Source organism: Ostrinia nubilalis, chromosome 30, assembly GCF_963855985.1.
Source record: "Ostrinia nubilalis chromosome 30, ilOstNubi1.1, whole genome shotgun sequence".
Lineage (NCBI taxonomy): Eukaryota > Metazoa > Arthropoda > Insecta > Lepidoptera > Crambidae > Ostrinia > Ostrinia nubilalis.
The window spans coordinates 1,750,525-1,762,968 of NC_087117.1; the positions used below are offsets into that span (position 1 = coordinate 1,750,525).

Here is a 12,444-nt window from a genome sequence, read left to right on the forward strand (position 1 = left end):
AAAAGTGGTTGTCAACCATCCAAGATATTATCTCCTTGCCCGTTAACCCACGCCAATGGAGATTCCACCCCTAGAGTTCCTTCTGATAGAGACCCAGTGCCTTTATCAGAAGTGGGATTCGAAGGGCACTATTCAAAGGAGATAAATCTTTCAGCATGCACACCTACGCTACGCAACTCATCAAGTTTTACATGGAGGATGCTGACTCAGACATTGAGAGTTGGTGCAGGTTGACGGAAATAATTGTGATTGACGTAAACTGGAAGGGTCTTTGAGTGAGTTGAGGGGGCCGGGCCAAGGGCGCCCGGGCCACCCTGTTGCCGTGGTTGAAGGGGCTGTTTACGCCCGGGCCACGCTGGTGTAATGTTGGTTTCCTGGTCGCACGGCTGCATGCCTGGATCAGCAGTAATAGTGGTAGTTGGGTTTGAGGTAACTGGTTGAAGGAGCCTTGGCTTAAGCCTTGCGCATCGGGCCATGTTACCTAAACTCTGGTTTCCTGGTCGGCCAGCTGTAATGTTTTGGTTTCCTGGTCGGGCCAGCTGTAATGTTTTGGATTCCTGGTCGGCGGGGCCTCACCCCGGGCCAGCTGTAATGTTTTGGATTCCTGGTCGGCGGGGCCTCACCCCGGGCCAGCTGCAATGTTTTGGTTTCCTGGTCGGCGGGGCCTCACCCCGGGCCAGCTGCAATGTTTTGGTTTCCTGGTCGGCGGGGCCTCACCCCGGGCCAGCTGTAATGTTTTGGTTTCCTGGTCGGCGGGGCCTCACCCCGGGCCAGCTGTAATGTTTTGGTTTCCTGGTCGGCGGGGCCTCACCCCGGGCCAGCTGTAATGTTTTGGTTTCCTGGTCGGGCCTGACGCCCGGGCCAGCTGTAATGTTTTGGTTTCCTGGTCGGGCTTCGCGCCCGGGCCAGCTGTAATGGTTTGGTTTCCTGATTGAGGGTCATCACGCCCTGATCAGCTGTATTTATTGTGATTCTACGATCTGATATTCACACACTCTGTAGTCAGGAATGGACGAGCTGTGATAATGAGAAATTGAATGTTTACAGATGGACAAACCCTGGACTAAGCGCACGAGGCCGTGCGATAGTCAGGCTGGCCGTGTCGGCGCCGGACACAGATGCTGCAAATTATTATTGATGATTAATAGTACCAATCTTAATATTATGTTATCTGTATAAATCTGTAGAGCGGAAGGTTTGTGATTCCTAAACGTAACACCTGACTAATGCGCAGAAAAAGATAACTGTCAATCAGTTGTGTCATGTCAAGTGTGAGCAGGCGGCTGCGAGGTTATCTTTGAAAGCGTGTTGAGTTTGGTGGAACGTTAAATTGTAGGAAAAGTGGTTGTCAACCATCCAAGATATTATCTCCTTGCCCGTTAACCCACGCCAATGGAGATTCCACCCCTAGAGTTCCTTCTGATAGAGACCCAGTGCCTTTAAGTAAGTTATTGCAGTAACAAGTAACATTTAATAAACTTGAAGACTTCTTCAGTTTTGATAGTGTAAAACTTACGACGATGATGGTTAAAAAAAAATATTCACATAAATCTTGTATTAATCGTCTTGTTTAGTTGGTTCGATAACGTGCAAATGTGCTGCGATGCCCATGAAGATTTAGCCGAGAAAATGTGTCGATATTTTAGGAGGGCAGCAGCACTGTTTTGGTTAAAAGCTGGAGACTCGGCTTTACTCTTATCACAAGCAAAATTATAGAGAAAGTAAAAAAATCGTTGCAGCAACGTTAACGTTATAAATAACGGTGCTAGAAACTCGCTATTCTCGTCACATCCCTACTGAAATAATGTTGCCAAATTCAAATTCACAATTGCCACTTGACTTCTTGATTAGAATTTTTACTATAACAAATAATAATTGTCGTGTTTGCGATTCTAATTAATTGAATCGTAATTTAATTGTGATCTAGTGACTGCATAACTTTGCAAATCTCTGTGAGATTTATGACTGACAAGGATGCATAGAGATGAATTTATTCATTTGTTTTTAACTTCAAATCAATATTGTAACTTTCGTCAATTGTTTTTGAAATACTGGCATAAACCAGCTAAAGTACCCCTTATTCCGTGTCTACGATAATCCAGCTTGTTTAATAGAGGATTTAAAGTATTTCTTGATAAGATATTAAATTAAATGTATAGCCTGACCAGGAACATAAAAACCCTGGCATAGAGGCGCGTCAATTGCATTTGATAGTGCAACACTGAGTACAGTCGTACATGTGTTAAATTAATAGGCTAAATTTATGTATCAGGATTCAGGATTACGGGCTAATTTGATATTTTCATAAATTAACGAAAAAATATTATTAAAGGTAACCTGGTTTAAATAAATTAAATGAAACCATCAATCGAGCTAGTAGGATTTATTTTATTATTCATCAATAATCAAATTCAGAACTTGAATATTCAACTGCAATGTCTGCTCATTAACGCTTCAAACTCGGTACTTCTTTCCCAATTCCATAAAATTCAAAACTTAGAAAGTGACAAAAAACTTTAAAATAGGTAGTTGAAACAGACTACAGCTAATTTTCATAGTGGACTGTACTATACGATAAACATGTCAGTCAATTTGACAACCTTTGTCGGAAACATTATTCAATGAAAATATTGTCCGAACCCTTAGTATTTCTCTTCGACAAATACATTAACACATTGTGAACCACTTTTCTTTCACGACTATAAAAATATTTTAGCAATTTAATGCACAAAATCAATTGCACACATTTAAAATAAAGTTTGTTTACACTTTGACAACAATAGACTGACATGCAAGGTGACATGTCAATGAAGTTTTCAGTTACTGTTGCCATTAAAAGAAATTAGTACCATTAGTTTTCCGCAACATGGCGAGGGTTTTTATGTTCCTGGTCAGGCTATACATGCTTTTGTTCAAGTAGGCCTCGACGAGTAATTGCCAAAAAGAAGAAAGAATGCTTTGTAATCTAGACGGAAGAACTTGCTTCGTAAATTCAACTTTAATGTCAATGACGTTCTGTCAGAATGACAGTTGACAGATAAAATAACCTTAAAATTGCACGAACGTTTCTATTCGTAATATTTACAAATTGATCGCTATATAATACTAAAAGGTGTTTTAATAACATAGCATTTAATAAATACGGTGCATTTTAGTTTATAAACAATGAATTTAGCTCGAAGAATATACTCCATTCGCTATCCGTCGGTCAGACAAAACTTCGATCGGAACCTTCGATTATCAGCTATAAATTACGAAAGTTCTCAAGCTACGCAGCCTCAAGTAAAAGAAGAGAAGTTCGACTTCGAAGACCTGAAGGTTCTCGAACGTGTCGAGCGCCGAAAGCCGAAAATAAAACCATTTATGAAGGATGTCTTCGTATCTGTCTTCAACAAAGAATTACTCGCCTTTCCCGAGATTATAAACAAGGAGGAGTCTGAAAACTTGGACCAAAGAGTCGCTGCTCTCGACCGCGTGTTTTCCGATCCAGAAAAAACAAAAGAAGATCGCAAAACGGCGTTAAAACGTACCATGATGTATGCAGCTCCAGTGAGTCTCACAAATAACGGTCTAGCAATGAATATGACGGAAAGTTTGAGGTATTTAGAGGTGATATCGACAGATCTGAGCCTGGGGCAGGAGATAAGCGACCACTGGGTGGGTTTAGAGGCGTTACGTAGAGGTTTAGAGGTTGATCAGTACCAGCAAATTGTTGATGACTTGATAACTGGAGACAAACCTATTTCGTTGTGTATAAAAGAGAGAGTTTCTGAAAGGATCACACAGCCTGACTTTAGGACTACAGCGGAAATGGATCCTCAGGGTGAGTTTGTTTGTTTTTATGTACAGTCGTCAGCACATCAAGCTATACATTTTCGTTGCAAAGTCGCCTCTATCGCAACTACGTAAGATACCACAGTGTTTACGTTGACGTGCTGTCGACTGTACCTATCTTTAAAGTATTTAAAACCAAGTTGGAGCAACTTCTGACCTACAGAATGTATCTTTAAAAATGTAATTCTTTATCGTAAGCTCCTTTCAGGGTACTTACATAATAATAATAAACTTTACTGGCAAATGGATTAGAAATAGAAAAGACTAGAAATAGAGAGAAAACAACAGTACAGTTCAATATTACTTCTGCTCTAGGTATTCACAAACATTACTATGAGGTCTCACAGTGCACATGGACGCACAGGGTGACGACACACGAACCAATCACAGAGCTCTATTCAACGCTGTGCATTTGATTTGCTGCTTCACTTAAGCAAGCATTGTTTGTGTATACGGACATTATATCACAACAGCCATTGAGTTAATGCTAGTATTATTTATTCTTATTTTGTTTATAACTGTGTAGAAGCTCTGGTTCTACTACATGTCTCCATTAGTTAAACCAGGCCTGTTCATCTCCGCGAGTTTACATCTAAAACAAAACACGCACGATTGCCCACCTACAGGATACTATTCGACAAGGCCTCACATACGAGCGAACATTGACTCACGCACGCGTATTCTTGTGTATGATGGAAGAAAATAAAGAAAATGGTGTACTAAATACTATGCAGTATTTAACTGCCTAAATAATAATAATATGTACTTTTTTAAGTTGCCTCGAGACACTGAGAGGTAAATAAGTAGTTAATATTATTCATGATGATTCATGCTAAATCATGTATTTCCTCCGCCATTTTCCGCAGTTTGGCTCCTCACGTCACATCAATTTACCGATGTCAGCCCTATAGCTTCGGCGCAGTGCCGATCACTGACGTTGTCAACCAAATGGTGCTTGACTCTTGAGACAGGCTAAATTATACCATATTGTTAATTTATTTATTTATTTATAATAATGACATTGAGCATACATTTTGTTAAATACCTTCGCGAAGTAAAACTTCTGTACGTAGTACTTATTATTATTCTGTGGTTAAACTACGCAACTGGCTTTAATTTATTCAACTATCAAATTGTTTGTAATTTTCCAGGCATATGGCGGATAACCGGTGAGAAGGTGTGCCAGAACGCAGATGGATACTTGTTAGTCTTGTGTTCCATTGAGGCAGGACGTCTGAAGGGGTTCCTCGTTCATCCGGGCGTTGAAGGAGTGTCGCATGACGGCAACTTTGTCAATTTCTTGAGAGTGCCAGGTGGGTTAAGTTTGTTATAGATTGTTTCATCATCGCCCCACCATTCTTCCACTGATGTTTGAGTGTTATCGGTACACGCTAAATCATCCATGAGTGCACACGCACACTACAATAATGACACTCGGATTGCTCCGATCAAACTCCCCGCACCCCGCGCGACCGTGACCAAAAATTGGTGGGACGCGTCTCATGGATGAAAAGATCTATAGCAGGGATGGGGAACCTTTAATATGTAACAATGTGCCACTTTTCCGAAAAGTTTGATGTAGTCTGTCTATTTCTGGACGTGGAGGTCCTGTCACTGGCCAGTGGCGCTACTTGTACGATGACCCCTCATTGATAGCATTGGAAATTGCAATGTCTATTTTAACGTCTATTTGTATTTAAAAGTGGCACGTTGATACATAGAGGTTCGCCATCCCTGGACAGAGTAATTAACAGTGTAAATTATCGTACTATCCGTTCGCTTTAAGTTTTCCGCTGGCGATGTGACGTCACTCGAAGGGAAGCGTCTAGCTATATTTAAAATATTTTTTATTTACACACACACTATTGTGTTTGACACATTATTGCGTTTAATCGCGGCTGGGGAAAGGAACGCGCATTCCACGGACCGGCAAACTAAGCGCTAACGGGTAGTAGTATTTTTATTAAACTTTTACCTTCCAGCGACCCCACTAAACGTAATATCAGAGGATGGTCTGGCCCAAACGCTCAGCGCTTCAAGACTGTACGCCGCTACATTGTGCCGTGTGGCGTTGAGGAGAGCTGTGCAGGCCTGCATGGACTATATCAAGCCTAGGTTTTATTCAGGTAAATGGATTTAAAGTTTTTTAGGCCGATGGGGCAGGAAAGCTCTTGAGTGGCGACCACGAGCCGGAAGACGTAGCGTATGCAGGCCTCCCACTAGGTGGACCGACGATCTGGTGAAGGTCTTTGTGGAAATCCTTGGCGGAGGAGGCCTTTGTCCAGCAGTAGACGTCTTTCGGCTGAAACGAACGAAGTACTCTAAAGTTAAAACTAGAAATCATAAAGTATTAAAATAATTTATAAATTAATTAAAAGGACATAAATGTGCGACTTCTTACCACCGACTGTAATTGGGTTTTTTCCACCACTCCACACTAATTCTAAAGCACAACTTTTTTAAATAGGCACTTCGTTCTGTTCTTAAAAACTTAATTAATTTTGTAAATATTGTAATTGAAAAAGTATTTTAATTGAGTTGACAAAATAGTGACATCACAGCCTGTGGGTCTAGACAAAGTGCAAATTATAATCGCAAACCAGTCGAATAGTGGTCGAAAAGCCCCTTTTTTGTATGGAGTTTTGACGGATTCGATTTTCGATTCGATCAAAAAGTGCGTTTTGTCTAGGGGGGCTGGTATTGCCATACAAAATCTATGGGAGAGTCTCGTCTTGACAGTTTAAAAAGTACGTCAATGAGGGTTTTCGCGTATGAAAAATCCGCCAGATGGCAATACGTAGACGTGAGGTCCAAATGCTGCATGATTGGTTATTTTTGACATGACATTGACAGATATGTCAAAATCCACCAATCACGCAGCAGTCAGACCCCACATCCACGTCCCGCCATCTAGCGGATCTTTCATACGCGTAAACCCTCATTGGTTGGTGGTGGCAAATACCCTATTAAAAAAAATGTCTTCCACACACAGGCAAGCCTCTATCCGAGCTGTCAACAGTCAGAACAACGATCGGAGACGCGTTACTGGACCTCTACGCTAGCGAGAGCAGTGAATACTTTACAGCAGGCCTGATGGACGGGTATGAAGAACCTGACGCGGAGCTGGAAATGGCTATGTGCAGGTAAGATTCCCTTTAGCCTTTCCCCTTTTCTCTCGTCCTTTTTCCCTATTCCCCCTTTTCACTTTCCCTTTCCCTCTTCCTACTTCCTCCTATCCCTTCCCTATTCCCTCTTCCCCTTCCACCTTCCCTCTTCCCTATTCATACTTCCCCCTTCTTCCTACCTCCTTCCCTTTTTTGTCTTCCCTCTTCGCTCTACCCTTCCCTATTCCACCTTCCCTCTTCCCCCTTCCTCCAACCCTCTTCCCACTTCGCTCTTCTCATTCCCTATTTCCCTTCCCTCTTCCGCCTTCCTCAAAACCCCTTCCCTTTTCTCTCTTCCCTCTTCGCCCTTCACTCTTCCCTCTTCTCCTTTCCCTATTCCCTCTCCCCCCTTTTTCTTCCGCTTCCCTCTTCCTCCTCCCCTTTTCCCCATTACCTCTTCTCCCTTCCCTCTTTTCTTTTTCCTCCGTCCTCTTTTCCCTTTCCTCTTTCCCCCTTCCCTTTCACTTTTCCCCTTTATCCTTTCCTCTTTTCCCTTTCCTCTTTCCCCCTTCCCTTTCCTTTTTCCCCTTTACCCTTTCCTCTTTCCTCTTCCCCTTTCCCCTTAAGCCCTTTCCCATATCCGCAATGAATCCCCCGCAATATCCTATATAGTGAACATGAAATGTTGTGGTGGAAATAAAAAAATAATATTTACTTTCATTATTATGATGTTGGCTTTGTCCCCAGGATCTTCATGACGAACCACGGCCTGTCATCCATGATGCGTCTGCTAGCCATCCCGACTTTAGAAAAAGAAGAGGAATGCAAACAGATCCTTAACGATATGCGACATCTTGTGGCTAGAGGAGACAGCTTGGATGGAGTCAGCATGTATGTCGGTAAGTATAAACTTCGGCGCAACTCTCCGCTAATCCCCGCTAAATTTTGTCAGTGTGTGCGTACTGCGTGCGCGCCGCATACGTATTGGCGCGCTCACATAAAAACCGCGCTCGGTGCGTTTCTTTGAAGATAACCTACTCATTTGTATTTACTCTGGTTAGGCCGCTGCCTCGAATTTTGGCTCAATTCTCGTTGCGCGACTTACCGTGTTCGTCTTAACTTTCGCTGCGCCATCTAAAATGCCGCTGCCTCGAATTTTACGGGCTGCGGATCGGCGGCGGTGGCGCGGGAGCGGTATGATTTTTGCATATAATTAAATCAGGGTTCGAAAGGATAATTTTCATGATAATTATCGTGATAATAACAGATGGATAATTATCGGTTGATAATAACAAAAAATGCTCTCGTGAAAATGAACTGTATTCGAAGTTTTCGAAAGTGTATTTCCGCACTGTGTCTAGTAGTAGGCGTTAATCACCATAGATAGTTATAAAACCTATCTATTTAGCTCCAAATGATCACTAGTTATCTAGCGTCAAAATGTTTATCTATTTTCCAAGCTTTATGTGATTAGCCATGGATAACTTGACAACAATCAGCAACCAAAAACATAATGCAACATTTGCTAGTAAACAATATGACAAATGTATCTTATACTATTGATAATTATCCGATAATTATCATGGAGCGTACCTAATTATCTTGATAATTTCTAACCCGAATTAAATAGACCAGCTGTCGAAAACAGCGTAATTATGTATCGAAATAAACAATCACCATGATGACACAACACAACGCCGCGCGATCTACCCGTTACTTTCGAGAACAGAGGGCTTAGTGTGAGTTTACATTAATGACATTAAATGTATGATGGATTGTACAGCGTATATTTGTTTCAGCTTTAAACGGTATCCACCACGCGGGCAAAATGATGTCAGAAGAGATCAGGCAGGTCAGGAATCCACTCTTTCATCCCGCTTTCATCTTCAAGAAGGTGATCGCCAACAGGAAACAGGTAAGAAAAAACTCTTTATTTACCTGATAGTCAACTGTATGTACAACTAGCTTTCCGACCGCGGCTTCGCCCGCGTGGCATTTTGTCTGCCACAGAAAAACTTTATCGCGCGCGTCCCTGTTTCAAAAACCGGGATAAAAACTATCCTATGTCCTTTCCGGGACTCAAACTATTTCCCTGCCAAATTTCATCAAAATCGGCTAAGTGGTTTAGGTGTGAAAGCGAAACAGACAGAGTTACTTTCGCATTTATAATATTAGTATAGATAGATATTAGTATAGATGGTACAGGGAGCCCAAAATAACCTTTCACTCATTCATGGGCTTTGTCATATTATTGCCACTTGTAAAACAGCGCCATCTACCGAGACTATAGATGATCTAAATCGATAGCTTGTTTACCATGCGCGCCGCATACGTATTGGCGCGCTAACATACAAATCGCGCTCGGTGCGTTTGTATGAAGATGACCTACTCATTGGTATTTACTCTGCCATAATGTTGTCCCGAAGTAGTGGTAGGGCAAGCTATATTTGGGACGTGTATAAGCGCCATGAAAAGGGCCTATGTACTGAATAAACTATTTGAATAGCTAGCGTAATCACGCTATAATATTCTATTTGAAACCACCAATAAATTGACGTACTCCCATAGGTTTTGTATGGCAATATTGGCAATACAAGCCTGTGACGTCACTATTTTGTTAAGGCGGTTATCACACTGCGCCGCGCTCCGCCGCAGAGCGCGTGATTTCATATAAAAAATCCCGCGCGCAGACGCGTTGTCAGTGTGAAGTGCCGCGCGTGTTTTCTATACAAACTGAGATACTTGCATACAATGAAATAATCTGTCGTCCCGCGCGCGGCGCAGTGTGATAACCGCCTAACTCAATGAAACACCAAAAATCTTAATTCACAGGTCATTTGAAATTAATTAAGTTTTTAAGTCCAGAATGAAGTGTCTTTTAAAAAAGTTGTGATTTGGAATTATTGGGGAATGGTGTCAAATAGTCTATTAGAAGAGAATATTTTATGTTTGTTGATGTAATACACTAACATTTTATATTGAAACCCTGTCTCCTAAACTTGTGTAAACTGTATTTCAAGAGTAATTAACTGTATGTAGGAGAAACTGTATTTGAATTTGTTTATCTTTTTAACCGACTTCAAAAAGGAGGAGCTCAATTCGGTTGGTATTTCCAGGAGAAAGACGACCCGCAACTGACACTATACCTCATAGAACACCTTCATCCGACTCTCAAGCAACCAGCCGAGGACCTGGAGTACTCCGTATTGAGGATGAGATACGCTTGCGAGACCATGATGAGCAGGCACGGAGTCGACGTCGGGAAGGCTTTCACGTGAGTTTTAGGCCCGCCATACATGGGCAGCTCGAGCAGTTAGCCAATGATAAACATACACGGACCGCTCGAACAGTTGCAACTGATTCGGGCGGTCGACCATCCGAATCAGTTGCAACTGCTCGAGCGGTTCGTGTATGTGCGTCCATAGAACTCTGCAGTTCACTGTGCAGTCGCAGCTTGAAGCTGTCGACCCTGACTGCTTCAAGCGGTCCATGTATTGCTGGCCTTAGGTAATCTATTATGACTTATACAGAGTGTCCCAAAAAAAAGTATCCAAATCACTACATTTTGGGACACCCTTATCCACCAAAAAAAAATTACAAACGAAAGTGGAATTTTAGCGAATATTTTTCGTGCGACATCAACTGTGCTGTGGCTCGCAATACTGCAATACATTTACACTGCGGTACCATTGAGCTACGCGGGTCGCTCGTTTGTCATGTCGGATAGCCTACTGAAGGAAACCACGTAAAGTAGGTAGTGTAAATACGTGGTGTATAGGTTTCTTTGACTAATCAAAGTTAAAGTTCGATTTAAATTTTTTTCGAAGTACTACTTTTTAAGAAGTAAGTTTTTTTACTGATTTTTGATCAGAATAAGCTACTTAATCAACTCCCTAAATATGGCGACGATTGAAATGAATACCCTGTATATTATTATCATTAGTATTTAGACAAAATGGTGATTAATTGTTTCAGAGAGCTGAACAGGTTAGCTGAAGCGGCGACTGAGATATTGGCCATGACATCAGTGTTAGCAAGAGCGTCCAGGTAATATTAAAATATATTTCAGGTCTAATTAGACTTAAAAATGTAGAAAAACTTTAGTACGTTTTTTACCATTTTTACCCTAGGTAACATTACCTACTTTTATCCATAATTATTTAATTATTCCGCCATCCTATGCCATAATAAGTGGTGTCAGAAGTAGTCATACATTGTCAGACGATATCACCCTATGTCGCGTTAAGTATTATATGTCAGAAGTACTCGTCAATGCCGGAAAAACTCATGCTATTTTTGTATGACGTCATCCTATGTCGCATGCAAACATCTTAAATATGTCGAAAAAACAGGCCAAGTCATCTTTTGCCAAAGTGAAATCTTCCTATATTATTAGATGTTGACATCCTATGTCGGAAAAGATCTATATCAAACAAAACCATTTGATGTCGTACGAAGTCGTCGTTTGCCGTAAACTAAAAAATGAAATACCATCTATTTTCATCCTTTTTTCATCGAAAACTAACAGCTTACATTAACATCATTCACACTATAAATAACTATTATTATATCTATTTCAATTATTGTCCCACAGATCGTACTGCATAGGCCTTCGCAACGCAGAACTCGAAATGAAGATGGCCGCTTGCTTCGTCGAATCGTCCAAAGAGAGAGTGCGCAAACTTATCAAAGAGATCGACGATGGAGAATATCTGAATCTGGACCATTTCAGGATCTCATTTGGGAAGAGATTTCTGAATAACAGCAGCGATTTTGTGGAGAAACCCACGGCTAGGACCTTTTGGTAGGGAGGTCTTTGAACTACGTTATTTTAGGACGCGCAATGAGAGTTGAGGCCAGGGATGTTTTGGATATCCGTAACCGTAACCGAAACTTTCGGATATCCGAAATAAAAAAATATCCGAAACCGTAACCGATTCAAAAGTTTCGGATAGTTACGGATGTAGGTAGTTTAAATTGTTTTTGTATAGCATTATAATATGTAAAGGCATAACAGTCCGATTTACCTTTATAATGCTGTCTAGTATCAATTTTTATTTTTTATTACTTTTTATTTGATATTGCTAATTGCATTCTAAAGCTCAGATATCCGTAACCGTAACCGAAACTTTCGGATATCCGAAATAAAAAAATATCCGTAACCGTAACCGAAACCGGAATAATATTATTCCTAACTATATCCGTAACCGTATCCATAACTGAAACTAAATATCCATAACATCCCTAGTTTAGGCGATCAACAAAAGTAATGATTTGTCGCGCAAAGAGAGTTTGACAGAGATTGAACAGAAAATTGAGCCGTATCTGTGGTGCGATTGTCTAAGGCAATCGTATTCATTTGACAGTTCATAACGTACGTTATGATGTGTCAAACGGCTAATTCTAATTGTGTAAGGAGTTCATAAAACGATAACGATATGATAACGATTTGATCGTAATTTTATACGATGAGTGAATGATGAATATGTGGTGCGATTGTCTAAGG

At 41.1% G+C, this 12,444-nt stretch overlaps 1 protein-coding gene across 1 annotated transcript; it reads left to right on the plus strand.

Moving 5' to 3' along the window:
- Window positions 1-3,022: 3,022 nt before the first annotated feature.
- Window positions 3,023-11,964, plus strand: LOC135086169 (complex I assembly factor ACAD9, mitochondrial). The gene is made up of 9 exons (XM_063980973.1): window positions 3,023-3,823; window positions 4,986-5,147; window positions 5,817-5,960; window positions 6,827-6,977; window positions 7,686-7,837; window positions 8,738-8,853; window positions 10,055-10,212; window positions 10,914-10,985; window positions 11,533-11,964. The coding sequence occupies exons 1-9, from the start codon at window positions 3,166-3,168 to the stop codon at window positions 11,744-11,746; spliced, it is 1,827 nt and encodes a 608-aa protein (XP_063837043.1). The 5' UTR covers window positions 3,023-3,165; the 3' UTR covers window positions 11,747-11,964.
- Window positions 11,965-12,444: the final 480 nt, after the last annotated feature.

Excerpts from the sequence above, each read along its gene's own strand:
- LOC135086169 (XM_063980973.1), top strand. The coding sequence starts at position 3,166 with ATGAATTTAGCTCGAAGAATATACTCCATTCGCTATCCGTCGGTCAGA. Across the intron at positions 5,148-5,816 it reads CAATTTCTTGAGAGTGCCAG|CGACCCCACTAAACGTAATA; the intron begins GTGGGTTAAGTT and ends TTTACCTTCCAG. Across the intron at positions 6,978-7,685 it reads CTGGAAATGGCTATGTGCAG|GATCTTCATGACGAACCACG; the intron begins GTAAGATTCCCT and ends CTTTGTCCCCAG.